The 13,195-nt window shown below is 41.8% G+C and overlaps 1 protein-coding gene across 4 annotated transcripts; it reads right to left on the minus strand.

The window, feature by feature from the left end:
* Positions 1–556: 556 nt before the first annotated feature.
* Nf1 (neurofibromin 1) lies at positions 557–12,971 on the minus strand. 4 transcript variants are annotated; one of them, XM_032433930.2, is made up of 18 exons: positions 12,719–12,967; positions 12,145–12,288; positions 11,698–12,082; positions 11,501–11,642; positions 10,862–11,449; positions 10,472–10,793; positions 9,850–10,402; positions 9,237–9,774; positions 7,547–9,138; positions 6,885–7,491; positions 4,471–6,826; positions 4,157–4,414; positions 3,970–4,065; positions 3,419–3,508; positions 2,932–3,134; positions 2,687–2,873; positions 2,457–2,622; positions 557–933 (listed from the first exon to the last, which is right to left on the minus strand). In XM_032433930.2, exons 1-18 carry the CDS (start codon positions 12,776–12,778, stop codon positions 926–928), a joined length of 8,295 nt encoding a protein of 2,764 aa, XP_032289821.1. In that variant the 5' UTR covers positions 12,779–12,967; the 3' UTR covers positions 557–925. The 4 variants fall into 4 exon arrangements, with proteins under 4 accessions (XP_032289821.1, XP_032289815.1, XP_032289811.1 ...); XM_032433924.2 differs by lacking the exon at positions 557–933 and adding an exon at positions 1,800–2,250 and having other exon boundaries at positions 9,850–10,396; positions 12,719–12,971; XM_032433920.2 differs by lacking the exon at positions 557–933 and adding an exon at positions 1,800–2,250 and having other exon boundaries at positions 12,719–12,970.
* Positions 12,972–13,195: the final 224 nt, after the last annotated feature.

Below are 13,195 nucleotides of genomic sequence, written 5' to 3' on the forward strand. Positions count from 1 at the left end.
GTTGCGATTAAATTTGTTGTTGTTACGAGGTACAAATGTATAAGGTATATAAATATTTCGATTTTCGTTCTTATAAACGTGTTGTAAGCCTAAGCCTAATTTGCATTAAAAGCCGACTGGGGTTTGCTTATTTTACGAGGGAATTCGTTTTTTGGTGTTTTACAAATTTTATAAAGTAAAATATAAAAAATATTATGCTTGTGAAATAAATTAGGTTAAAGAAAGTTAAATGAACATGTGCTTAAATAAAATCTGAAAACATAATATAAATGCCGTTAATTACATTTTTTTTTAATTCGCATCGAGAGATTTACATATAATACAAAAGAATGAAAAGGCAGCTTAATCGCATACTACTTTTCTTAAGCTTCTTATTGCTGTTGTAGTTGTTGCAGTTTTCGTTTTGATTGATCAACTTGGGTACATTTGGGGCCCTTACGACTGGGCCATGGTCATCGCAGGAACTGGTGTAAGTAGGTATGTGCTTATTTCTAAACTACATACATAAATATTTTAAAAAACTACATTGCATCGATAGTTGTTCAAAAATTCTTGCCGTGTTTGTTTGTTTCTTATTCTTTGTGAAAATATAAGTACATATATATATGTACGTATAAATCTGTGTATTTGCTATATTATTTGTAATATTTATTCGTGGGGTTCCATGCGCCTCTGCCAGCTGTTTCGCCTTCCTCTATATACATACATTCAGTCCTTTTACATGTAACGAGTTTTATTTGTTTAATTTTACGCATAACCGATCATCAACAGTGGACATTCGTTCGAAACGCGTTTGTACATTTTGTGTGTGTGTTTTTTTTTTTGGTTTTTCTTTTGTTTAGAAACATTGTTTAAACAGATTTAAAAAACGCATAACTTTTGCGATTAGTGTGGTACGTCTCGTGCGTGGGTTTGTTGTTGTTATTCATGCAGCTGAAAATAAGATAGAAGAGGCATAAACATATACATAAATTACGCAAGAAACTAAGAAAATAATAAACAGAGTTAAGTTAATTATTAAGAGGAATATAAAAGTTAGAAATTCAATTAAATCAAGTCTAACGATGCTGGGTAAAAATTCGTACGCATTTGGCAAACAAATTTGTCGTATATAAAAGTCTATATATATATATAGTTGTTTAGATTTGTATTCTGTTTAACTAATCAAAATATTCTATGCAATTTATAAAAAGTATAAAATGTCGCTGTAACGTTGCTTTTTCTAGTCTAGTTTAAAGCTATTGTAAAACTCAAATCTTATTGCAACCGAAATTTTGTGTTTTGCTTTATTTTTTTATACATTAATTTTGTTAGTCAATTTGAGAGCATGGCTTCTTTGTTTGTGCAACACTGTTGCAATTCGCATGCAAATATATATTTTTGCATAAGCTTTAGGTACGTTTAATATTGAATATTTATATATAAATATATCTATATATATTTTAACATGATTCGTAATTCCATTGGTTAAAAGTTTGTATGTATATAATAAAATATGGGCCAAGTTACTAAACTGGCGATTTGGTTAGTTTAACCGATTGGTAAATATGTCAAATAGTTGTTAGTAACATCGGCCGATTTCTGCTTATAATTTTAATATGTACGAAAAAATATGTAACAAACATTTAAGCCAACTACACTACGATACAAAAGAGCTAGATAATTTAAAGTCGCATGTGTAATCGAAAAACGTTTTATAAATGCGTCAAGGTACTGATAAATATCGAAAATACAATTTTCAAATATTCAAACATACAATTTGCTAATACAATAAGGTGCATATGTGTGTTTTAATTCAATTTTCATGTTTTTTTTTGTTTTTTTTTTTTTTTGGGATGGTAGGGGGAAGGTATTAATAACAATTTGCATACCCATTAATATGTACTGCCCCCTATTTAGTACAATTGTTTGACTTATTCAATTGTAAGGTACGATTTAATTTAGTAAGTAGCGCTTAGTTAACTTGATTAGATGCTTGCACAATAGGCTGTATAGCCCACAATGTCTTCTAATAAACATGATGTGTTTTGTTTTTTATCGGTAATGGATTTGTTTATGTATGTGTATATATAATTTGCTAAGCTTGTTTTAGTTGTTTTATATATTTGTTTTTCAAATTAGTTGCAGTTTAATGTGATGGACTTTCGTTCAATCGATGTTTGGCGCGAGATTTGCTGTGTGAGGCGCGGCGCAGCGAGGTGACGCTGCCGGAGCAGTTATCATAAAAGTCTAATGATTCCGATGAGAATGCTATATATTTAAACGTAATGTTGTGTTTGCATATAGAAAAAGTAAATAGAGAACATATTTATAACGTTTTATCAAAATTCAAGTATACCAAAAATATCATCTCAAATCTGTGGCTATAATAATGCGCTAGGCTAAAAGCAAGTTCAACAATTTATGCAGCTAATTTGAGCATTAACAAAAATGCTATTGTATTTTTCACAATTTACCTTTATCTGTGGGTGAGCCAAGCGTTAGGCTGCTCAGGCTAGAGCTGAGATTATACGGACGCGGAGAAGGTGGGACGGGTGCTGATTCATCGCCAGGCAGACAAGTCTCCACCATGGCTTCTAAGCAGTTAACAAACAACTCTGAAGATTCGCCCATCATGTTGTACTGCAAAGGCAACAAAAAAGAAAATTTACTATTTGATGATTGGTTAAAATTCAAGAAAACTTACCTTGGTAAAGGGCCCAGCGAATCGCCAGAGTCCGCCAAATCCGCAGCTTTGCAAGAAATGTAGTTGCTGCTGGGAGGGATCCTCGCTGGCCAACATGTTCTGTATGATGCTCTGCACGGAATTCAATACAACTTGATCGTGTGATACGGATAGTATATTATTAATTTTCTGATCCAAAAGCGAATGGCTACGGGTAAGAAATGATATATTAAAAGCTTTTAAGTAAAATGGCAAAAATAACTTACATAACGGGAAATACTTTTGGAAATACGACGGAACCCTCAGCCAAATACTGATAGAGCACGCGCGTTTCGTTCTCATCCGAGGAGTACTTTACGAGAGTTGCCAAAACAGTTAACACCAGCGCTTGTATGGATAGATCGGGCAGCACCTCCGGATCAAGTAAAACATTCGATTCATTTGAGACAGAAGAACGTGAGCCGCGTTCCTGTTGGGTTGCGGAAAAGTTTGTTAGATTGATGTATAAATTTGAAATACAAATCAGCTAATAAGGGACGTGAAGATATTTGAAAATTAGTATTTACTGTGAAAATGTTAAACTAGTTTTAAAACAAAGAAGAAAGGTGTACAATTAAATTGGATTCCAATGGAATTGATGGGGCTTTGAGCGAACAGGCAGTGTCATGCAGGAAAATTATATATTACTTAATTCGAGTATTTTATTATTGGGTTTCTGGGGTCTAGTTAAAGTGAGAGTTTTTTAGTCAATACCTGACGTTCTTCGATGCCGCTCGCATTATTCGGATCCTTGGTGGTTGGTACCGAAAATGAGCGTTGAGTTTTGAATAAAACTCGCGCATTCTACGATCATAAAGTTGTTTTTGTTGTAGTTTACCAAATTAAGCGTAAATCAAATGACATGTTCATGCGTAGTAGTAGTGGCAATTACGAGTAGTTTTTGTATGTATATATAAGTATTTTGATGAGAGTTACAAGCACCAATTAGATGAAAGAGTCAGCAGGCACATAAAGTAGTATAGTTGAGTATATACGAGTTACGTTGTGATATATGTATGTTACGGGGGATTTTTTTTAAACAAACATAAAAAGAGATAAGAAAAAGTCATTGAACGATTAATAAGTTATGCAAATGCTGATCTCAAATAGAGTTGATAATAGGCGGGATGTTTACATAATTATCTCAGTATAACACGAGAATAGCCAAAAGTTACTATAGCAAATGGTTATAACAACTTTTGTAAAATGATTTTTCAAATAGGAAACACACGAAAATGTAATTGGACTTTGCCTAATTAGCTTACTTGTAGGGTAGGTACTTTATGATGACGCGCAAACTGCAGAGCTGACTGATCTAGTATATCCCAGCTTTTTTGACGTCTCGACAACGGTTGGCCGATCTGCAATATAAAGAGTAAAACTTTATTAATACATTATCAGAACACAACAAATTAATAGATTAATTTTTTTTCTTTTCTTATATGCACTTACAGTCTGTACACCATTGGGTAGTTCGCCATTTTCCATGCTGCTGCCGCTTAGATCAGCCGGCCAGCGTGGCAGCGCATGTTTCACATGACAGCGGGAACGCACCTCCTCGGAGACAGCCACAAGAGCTGTTAAATAAGCCACGCTGTCCGGCGTCACCTCGAATTTGTCGCGATGCAGTGGCTTGGCTATAATACCCAGAAGCATGGTCAGCACACGAGATGTACGTGACACTGTGGTTGGCGTGGGATGACGAAAGCCCTGAAATGATATGAATATTTTAGACCACACCCATTTTTAAAATATAAGCGACTCACCTTGATTAAATGTCCGACCAGAGCAAAGTGGAAATTGCTGCGAAAAGACAAGCCCACAGCATGATCTAGTTGTTTGAAGTGCCACTCGAGCTTCTCGCGCGTTTTCATCATGACTTCGGCTATGGTTTCCTTCTTATCGAAACAGCCCTGCGACTTGAGCGTATGCAGATTCTGTTCGAGCAGCGCCAGCCCAGCGCCATAAAGCGTAATCTCGTCCAGCTGCAAGACAGAGATGGCCACCCAAAAGAGTGCACGATGTATAGGCGACTCTGGACGTAGCAGAGGCTGAATGCGTGTGAGGCACATGACCAAAGCCTCAATCAGTATTAAATCGTTGAAAGACTCAAGCGCCTTGACTAGTATGCGTAGCAGTTGCTTAACCTCGTGATCCGTTACGCTCTTGCTAATGCATCCATAGACAATAAGAGCACGTGGTTGCAGTGCTGGATTATAGCAAAAGGCAAAGCTACGCGCCAAAGAAGTCCAGGTATGCAGCCACTCGCAGTCCGGCACGTCCCGCATACAAGCCTCCATGATTTCCAGAAGAGCATCTGTGATGACCTCCAGCGAAGGCAGCGATAGGCGTTCACGATCCGCAGGCAGCGGTTGAGTGACGCGCTCATTGCCTAGCCACTTGTCAGTAGGGTGGCGACAACTAGAGCGGAAGGCTGTAACAGCTGCCGATTTAACCTTGCTAATTCCGAACAGCAGATAGAATTTGGGCAGCGAGAATTCATCAAGTGACAGACGCAGCACACGCTGAGCTTCCTCCCCAAACGAAAGATTTGTGCAGGTGCACAGCGAATGTATAATATTTATGACCAGTCCATGGGTGGAAGCGCGCATGGACAGCGAGCCAGAGCAGACCAGAAACGTGATGGTATGGAAGAGGTACGGAACCGAGGTGGCTACATCCAGGCAATTATTAAATGATAACATAAGCAGATAGCGTCCTAGTATGGCAATGTCATCCCACATCATGTGCTGTTCAAGAAATTGCGTAGGATTCGTGCACGACTTGTCCATAACGCGGCACATACGCGTAATAACCTTCTTCGACACCAATTGGACATTAGCTGAGGCTAAGGCCACAGCAGTATCGGCCATAATCTCCACCTGCGGCGAGCCCAGACCATAGCTTATCGACTTGTGCAAAAAGTTATCCAACACCATATCAATGAGCTCAGGTATTTGGCCAATGGAGCCCCAAATTTTGGCCTGCACCGAGGGATACATTTCCTTTTGATCAATTGTCAGGCAGATGAGCTTGTCCAGAATTTGCGAGACTTTTAACTTCTTGGCGTCGTCATTAGACTTGCAAAACTTGGTCAGATTTTTCAACCAGGGTGTCATGTATTCCAAGCACAAATGCTTTAGCTCGATGGTGCTACGCTGGAAGCCCTGTATAGACTCCTCGAGAAACTCCAGCGTCAGATGTGGCTCATTGGTGGCCAACTTCTCACTGACGGACTTGATGAAGATAGTGTTATTCGAGGGTATGCAGAGACCTTGGGTCTCTAGCAACTGGCCTTCAATCTTTAGATCAAAAGTGGCGGTCAGCGCGCATAACAAATTGTAAGCAGCTGTGCGCAGATTTGGATCACAGGAGCCCAGATTTAATAAAGCCATGTTGAGAAGCGTGCCGGGCACATCCTTGGGTCGTATCTTCTGATGCACTGTGACCGAATCCGGCTGGCTAAGTTCCCAGCGATTGCGTATGTGTATAATAGCCTGGACAATATTGTCGCAGTCGTTGTGAATGAAGCTTAACTGGCCGCTTTCATTGGTTATGGACAGGGTAAATTGGTTGTCATCCACCAGACAAACCTCCTCAATCTCAGAGGCGTAATAAACATCATTGAGCAGCACTGAATGCGCCAGGACTTTCGTTTTCTCGGCGGATGTAATCTGCAGCGCCGTGGGACCCACTTTGATGGCCACTTTCGTGTCCTTGTGACTAAGCTTTAGGGCATTGCTAAACACTTTCAAATCCTCGTCCAAAGAAAGCGTTGCGCCAGGCAGCTTCTGTTGTTCGGCATCAATAAAATCGCTAAGCTTGTTGGGCGACTCAAGGAACAATAATTTACGATTGCCCTTAAGCGGTGCCAGGATGCGATCATGGAACTTTGTATACTCGCGCACCCACGAATTGCAATTATAAATGTATACCGCATGCACATTATCATAAGCCACCGTGGGCAAAACATAGAACCACTTTTGCAAGAACTCGGTGCGGAAGCGATTATCGGAACAGGTGTGCGTAAAGTCAATAACAACCTCAAAAGGCGAGTGACAGAAGGGCTTTAGCGTGAGTATAACATGATAAATCAGTAGATCTCCATTGGTTTCACCAATTCTGCAAGGTAAACAATATTAATAAATATATATCGATATAGAGACGGTAGGGCACTCACTTGTATCGTCTGGCTATGTAGTAAAACACAGGATAGCCCGACTTGCTGGTGCCCGCTTGATAAAATATATTCATGGACTTGAGCGTTTTAAACTCCTCCTTTTCGTGCATTTGATGCTTAACCATAATTTCTTCGAAATTTGTAGACGACATATCAATAGAGCTCCAGCGTGCATATGAGCTGAACATCATGTGGGAGTCGACTGGCTTATGCTCTGGTGGACCCAAATAGGCCAATAGCGTGGCCATCTTATCAAAGGGCCGTCTGCCAACGGCCTTGTGATCACGACTGCTGGACAAATAGTCGCCTATCTTCTCCTGGTGCGTCCACAACAAACGATGCAGCGCCAGCACATTGGCATCCGAAATGAAACTCATGCTGTGTGACGTTTGGTCGACTGTCTCGCAATCCGAGGCGATTTGTATAAAGAAGCGTCTTCCGGCTTCGAAATGATCGCGCAGAAAATCGTTGAAACAGAGCATGTGCTGCTCTTTAGAGAATTCCACATGGTTGGCAATGTTCTGTAGTATTTTAGACATAAGCATAAGACCGCGCTTCGCCGAGCTGGGCACCTGTTTGCCCACAATGCCCAGCTCCTGCGGGGAGACTGTAAGGGAGTAAAGATGATAATTTTGAAACGTTAAGTTAAAGGACCAACTCACCTATTGCTGGATTGATAAAGCGCAAAAAGATGACGGTTCCTACGGCGCCAATATTGTTTTGCAGCAGATTTGGAAAACGTTTGCTCAGCACTTGGTATAGACAGTGACACATGGAGCGTAGTTGCGGCGGAAACCGATCCGAAGAGTTGATAATAGCATCGAATACTTTTTGAGTCAGAGCAATCAAATTATTGCGGTTCTCTTCGATATCATCAGCAGGCTCTAGACGCGCTGGATCCACCTCAAAGCAGGTCTCCTCCTCATCATCCAGCAATGGCCGAATGAGCGGCTCCAATAGCATTTGCAGATAACTAGCGCCATAAATCTTAAAGCAAAATGCCATAATTTTACTGCCCAGCGAATTGCCACGGAAAAGCGTCTGCATGCAGTCCGAGACCTCGACCTCGCGATAGAACATGTTCCACAGCAGCGGCGAAAGCAAATGCTTGGCATCGAATAGGGTGACCAGCACACGAGCGAGCTCGTCCATTTGGGCGGTGGTCACCACATTGGCTAGCGCCATGGCGATTGGCAGCTCGCCCTTGTCACTGATCATGGTCACCAGCTGGACAAGTTGCTCGAATCTGTCAGCTAGCACCGTCTCGGCCAGTGTGTCGAATTCTGTGCCTTGTTGTAGAATCTGGGTTAGCACCTCCATGAAAGCAGCGCGTGTTTGCAAATCAGGATTATAGCCTAGGTCAATAGAATGCATTAATCCAGAGTCAATGTTGGCGCCCAGTAGGTTAGACATTGCTTGTATGGTTGCATTCCTTAGAGCGGTCAGTTTACCGGCTGCCATACGGGGACGTGGCGGCAGCAGTGGAGTATTGTTAGGTTCTTTTTCTGCCTCGGAGCTGTCAATGCAGTCATTTAAAAGATTCATAAATAGCGTAAAATATTTCAAGAACAATGCGCTCTTTGCATCCATAAGATCTCCACGATCTGACTCTTCAGGCTGCAGGGGGAGGCCACGCAGCAGGGCAGCCACCGCCTCCATGCAAGCCTGATCGAGATCACGAAAAATCAGTGAAGTACTCGTCAACAGAGAAGCATCCACCGAGCTGGGTGGAGCTATTTGATGCGATGTGCCCATTACCCAATCCGTTAGATATTCAACCAGTTTATTGCGGAACTTCATCTCTTGGCGAAAGGCTAAATCATCGCGCCGCTTCATCATGACTTCCACTAGTTGGCATAGCTTCGTTTTGATGCGTATGGCATAGACATTCATATCCAGGTGACGCACATAGCGCACAATTCCCAACATCATGCCCTCAATGCTGGTGACACCCAAATGTTCCGATGGTGACGGCTGTTCATTATTCGGATCCTTGCTCGCTTTGGGATCCAATATGGATTTCATGATGAAAATTGTATGCTCAATGAACTGTGTGTTTATATCTGTAACATTCACATTGACCTGGCCCTGTTGATCAAAGAACTTTTCCACTATGGCTCTGATCTGATCGAACAGTATGGGATACAGCTGTGTGGACATTTCTTCACCCACTAGCTCCTTGACATTCTTTTGTATGTTTAGACCAATCTTCTCATTGCTGCACACTAGCAGACGCAGCAGTTGTCCAATAAATCTGCAAAGAAAATAATTTAATATGCATGTTAAAGAAAATTCCAACAATTGTATGCCAAGTAACTGTTAGTAAATAATTTAATTATAATTTTTACGCACTGCGTTACGGCACAATAACTGACATCCTGTGGCGGCGCCGGCGGTATGGCGGACAAAGAGACAGTGCTGGGATGAGCCGAACCATGCCCGGAGCTTGTCGAACTGGAATACAGTGACGCCTGCGCTAGTGATGCCACCGATGCGTTGTTCTGCGATTGTTGCACTAAAATCTGACGACTGCTATTGCGCTTCTGCAGGCAAACGCCGCCCAAAGCTAGGAGGAACCATGTCATGTTGGCCCACTCGTTGATTTGCTCCTCCAGATCATGTTCGGAGCTCTGGTGGCTGGCACGACGCTTGCCCATGCCACGATGGAATATTTCCGCTTGTGCGTCCTCGGTCTTTAATTTAGGATAAGTCTGGAGCACCTTACTAAGCACCTCCCAGTTGCGAAAGGTTTCCTCCCACGCGGGCTGGACACCGTGCACACAGTGCTCGATTTTGCGCAGCAACGTCATAATGCGCTTCTGCAGCATCAAGCGGCTCGGAACACTGCCATGGCTGTTCTCAAAGAAGCAAATGCGCGTGTCCGTGGCAGCTAAAATGTATATGTATACATATAAATTTTTTTGATAAACATTCGTTTGCAACTAAGAAATCCCAAATAACTCACAAGAAGAGAGCTGCGCCAGTTCCTGGTAGATGTGATAGTTGGGCATGATGAAGCCCACGGTCAACTCATCGGAGCTGCAGCAGATCTCTGCCTCCTCGCAAAGCAAACCAAAACAAGATAGCGATGTTAGGACCGCATCTAGGTCCACGCTCCACAAATACATAAAAAAGACCACCTCCATTTTGATGTGCGCTTGCTTGCATATGGCAATCTGGCTGCCCACGTGCGCATAGTCCTTGTGCCGCTGCAGAAATGTGTTGCGGCAAATGAGTATTTCACGCAGCCACTTAAGCACATCCGTATAGTTGGCTATCTGATGTTGTATGAGTTTCTGCGAGATGGAGAACAGCACCTGCGAGCTGACATCCCAGAATGTGTTAATGGGTGCCTCGGGATTCCAGACTTCAATTTTCTCTGGCGCATGCAGTGCTAGCAAAGCTTCCATAGCCTCTTGAGCCACATCCGGCAATGTTGTTTGATGCACCAGGCTCACCAGGCCATTTATAAGCTCTAGCGTTGAGCTTTGGACCTCATGCGCTACCTTTCCCTGCGTCTGGAAAAAAGGGTAATTGTAACTTAGTTTATGCTCTTTACACATTCATCGACTTTAGTAGTAATTTACATTTAATAGCAGCGTGGGATCAGCGTGTATGAGCCGCACGAGTAGTAACAAGAGCATTTTGTGAGCTGGTCCTTCCTCGGAACGTGTCAGACCCTTCTGCGTGTCCTTGGACTTGAGTGTTAAGGAAGTTATGTAGCGCAGCGGGGTGTGTGCTATGTAGCCTTGCGTGGCTTTATTTAAGGTATCTGTGAAAAGAGCTCGCAACTCAGCGGAACGATAGTGCACGACATCGGTCTGTGGCCACCAGGGCAGACGAGGCTGGTTGACTATGCGAAAGGGATTCTTATTCTGCAGGCGAAAGTCCACGTAAATGTGAGCCAGACTGAAATTATAAATATTTATGTTTAAATAATTATATGTATGTTGTTTATACTTTTAGTGTTTTCTCACCGCAAGAGAGAGCATACAATAACAAAATGATAGGCCTGTGGTGAGGACAGATTCAAGCACACCTTCAGAGCCTCGATATTGTGTGGACTGATACGAAAACATGATACCCAGCAGTCAATCATTAGCTCAATGTCGGCATAATTGTAGCCTTGGCCACGAGAGAAGGGTTTTAGCGGGTTGAAGAGCAGCGCCTTGAGATCGTTGATGAAATATTGCACCAATTTAAATACCACATTGTTGGAGTCATTGATATTTATGTATGTGGATGCTTTGCAGAGTTTTACGCATGCTATGGCCGAAGATTCGGTCACCTGCTTCGATGGCGAATGCGGTCCCAAACCACGCTTGATGCTCTCAATGAATTGCCTTGCCGAGAAATCTTTGTCGCGCGAAGTGGATTGAGTGGACTTTGAGGGCACCTTTTCCTTTTCTTTCTCCTTTTCCGACTGCTGCAGTTCATTAACAGTGGCCTCCAGGCTGGAAGGATTCAATATGAGCAACAGCATTTGCAGCGGCCAAACTAAAGTTTTGCTCTTCTTGTTTTCCGATTTAAAGTATTCCACAAAATCCAGCAGTGGCTCCCAGCAGCTGAAAGATCGTTTAGTTATAAATTGTCGGAATTGGTTTGCAGCCACTTACGTTGATATGTCGCGATTTGTGCCACGCTGCAAGTCCTGAAATTCCTGAGGGTGATACTCAATCCAGTTCCAAATGGCTTTCTCCAGCGAGTAGAGCAAAATGAGCGGCGGAGCACGCTTCGAGCGAAACTTGGTTATTGTTTCTACAAAGAATTAGAGATTAATAACAAATTAAGCGTACTTGATGTGGTCGTATACCTTGCAACAGCTTGGTCAGTTTGATCATATCCATGTCAATGTGCTGAATCAATTCAATATCGTTGTAGTCGGGATTTTCCTCGGAGCACGATGTCAGCTCCTGTATGCGTGCCGAGATTCGATTAAATACTGCCGAGAAATGGTTCTGCGACAGTGCAAACAGCACCTTGGACGCAAGTGCCTTTAATTGAGCTGCATTGGGATTGTTGTCGCTTTGTACGTCCACAAACTGTGAAATTTCGCGCAGCAACAGCTTCACATTCATGGCCTCCTCAAAGCGTGCCGTATCCTTGGTTTGGTTGGTAAGACAACGCTCTAGCGTGGTTAATATAATGACCAGAGATTCAAAGTAGCAGCGTTCCGGCTCATAACGGTTTTGCAGCGCCTATAAATTCATATAATTAGCTAGTTCTCCCATATATATTTATATCTATTTGAGTTACTTACAGCCTCGTTTACGCGTTGCAGCATCTTGGTCAAGCCGGAGATAACCAGTGAGAAGCGATAGCGCGAGATGTGTATAAGGCATGCTACCAACTGGTCCTGGCTCATGCGCGCTTGTGTGCCATAGGCTCCAATTTTGTTTGGCAACTGCAGATAAAAACACATGTCATAGATTATTTAAGTATATGCACTAGCAAAGTGCTGAGCAACTGCGTCACATCGTTCGCAGCAACTCTACATTAAATACAAATATATTTTTAATAATTTTATTTTAATTTAAATTAATATATAGATTTTATATTTTATATACATATGTCATATGCTTACACATATGTACATATATTTATATATGCATGTATTTTTGATTAAGTGCCCCGACAAGCGTATTTACGCTTCTAGCTGTCATTCAAGACACAGCTCGACAGTTCATTCATAAAGCTTCGCCGGCCCTACTGCCGCCTAAAGCCCCCTTGACACCCACACTCACACCAAAACAACATCGGCAGCAGGTACATTTTTTTCACTTCGCTTGAAAGCATCGTAACGCAACATATTGAAAATGCTGTAAATTGTTTACCTGATCTTCGAATCTTGCCAGGAGACCAGACGCCCATTCTCCAGGCTTTTGGGTAGCCATATTGGGTTTGTTTAAGATATTTCCAACGTTTTTTCACTGCATTTTTTAATTTTAAAAAGGACAGAGTTTTGCAATATAGAGCTGTCAAAACGATGGCTGATGTTGCATTGAAAGAGAGCAGCGAGTGTGTAAGGAACGAATGAGAAAAAAGGTTGCGTATAAGAGTGAATCTGTTTACTCTCATTGTGTATGACGCCATATTATTTAACTACAGTATAATTTCTGTACCAATAATCAAGTAATTTTTCTTCTAATGGAATTATATGTTCAGGTTATATATGTATTTTGATGTTAATATATCGAGAAACTTTCAGGGATGTGACGTCAAACTCTTTCGTATTTGCGTGCCGAGTATAAGGCCTTTGCAAATAAATCAGAATATTCGATATATAAGTTATCGATTTACTGATTGTTATA

Source organism: Drosophila virilis, chromosome 2, assembly GCF_030788295.1.
Source record: "Drosophila virilis strain 15010-1051.87 chromosome 2, Dvir_AGI_RSII-ME, whole genome shotgun sequence".
Taxonomy (NCBI): domain Eukaryota; kingdom Metazoa; phylum Arthropoda; class Insecta; order Diptera; family Drosophilidae; genus Drosophila; species Drosophila virilis.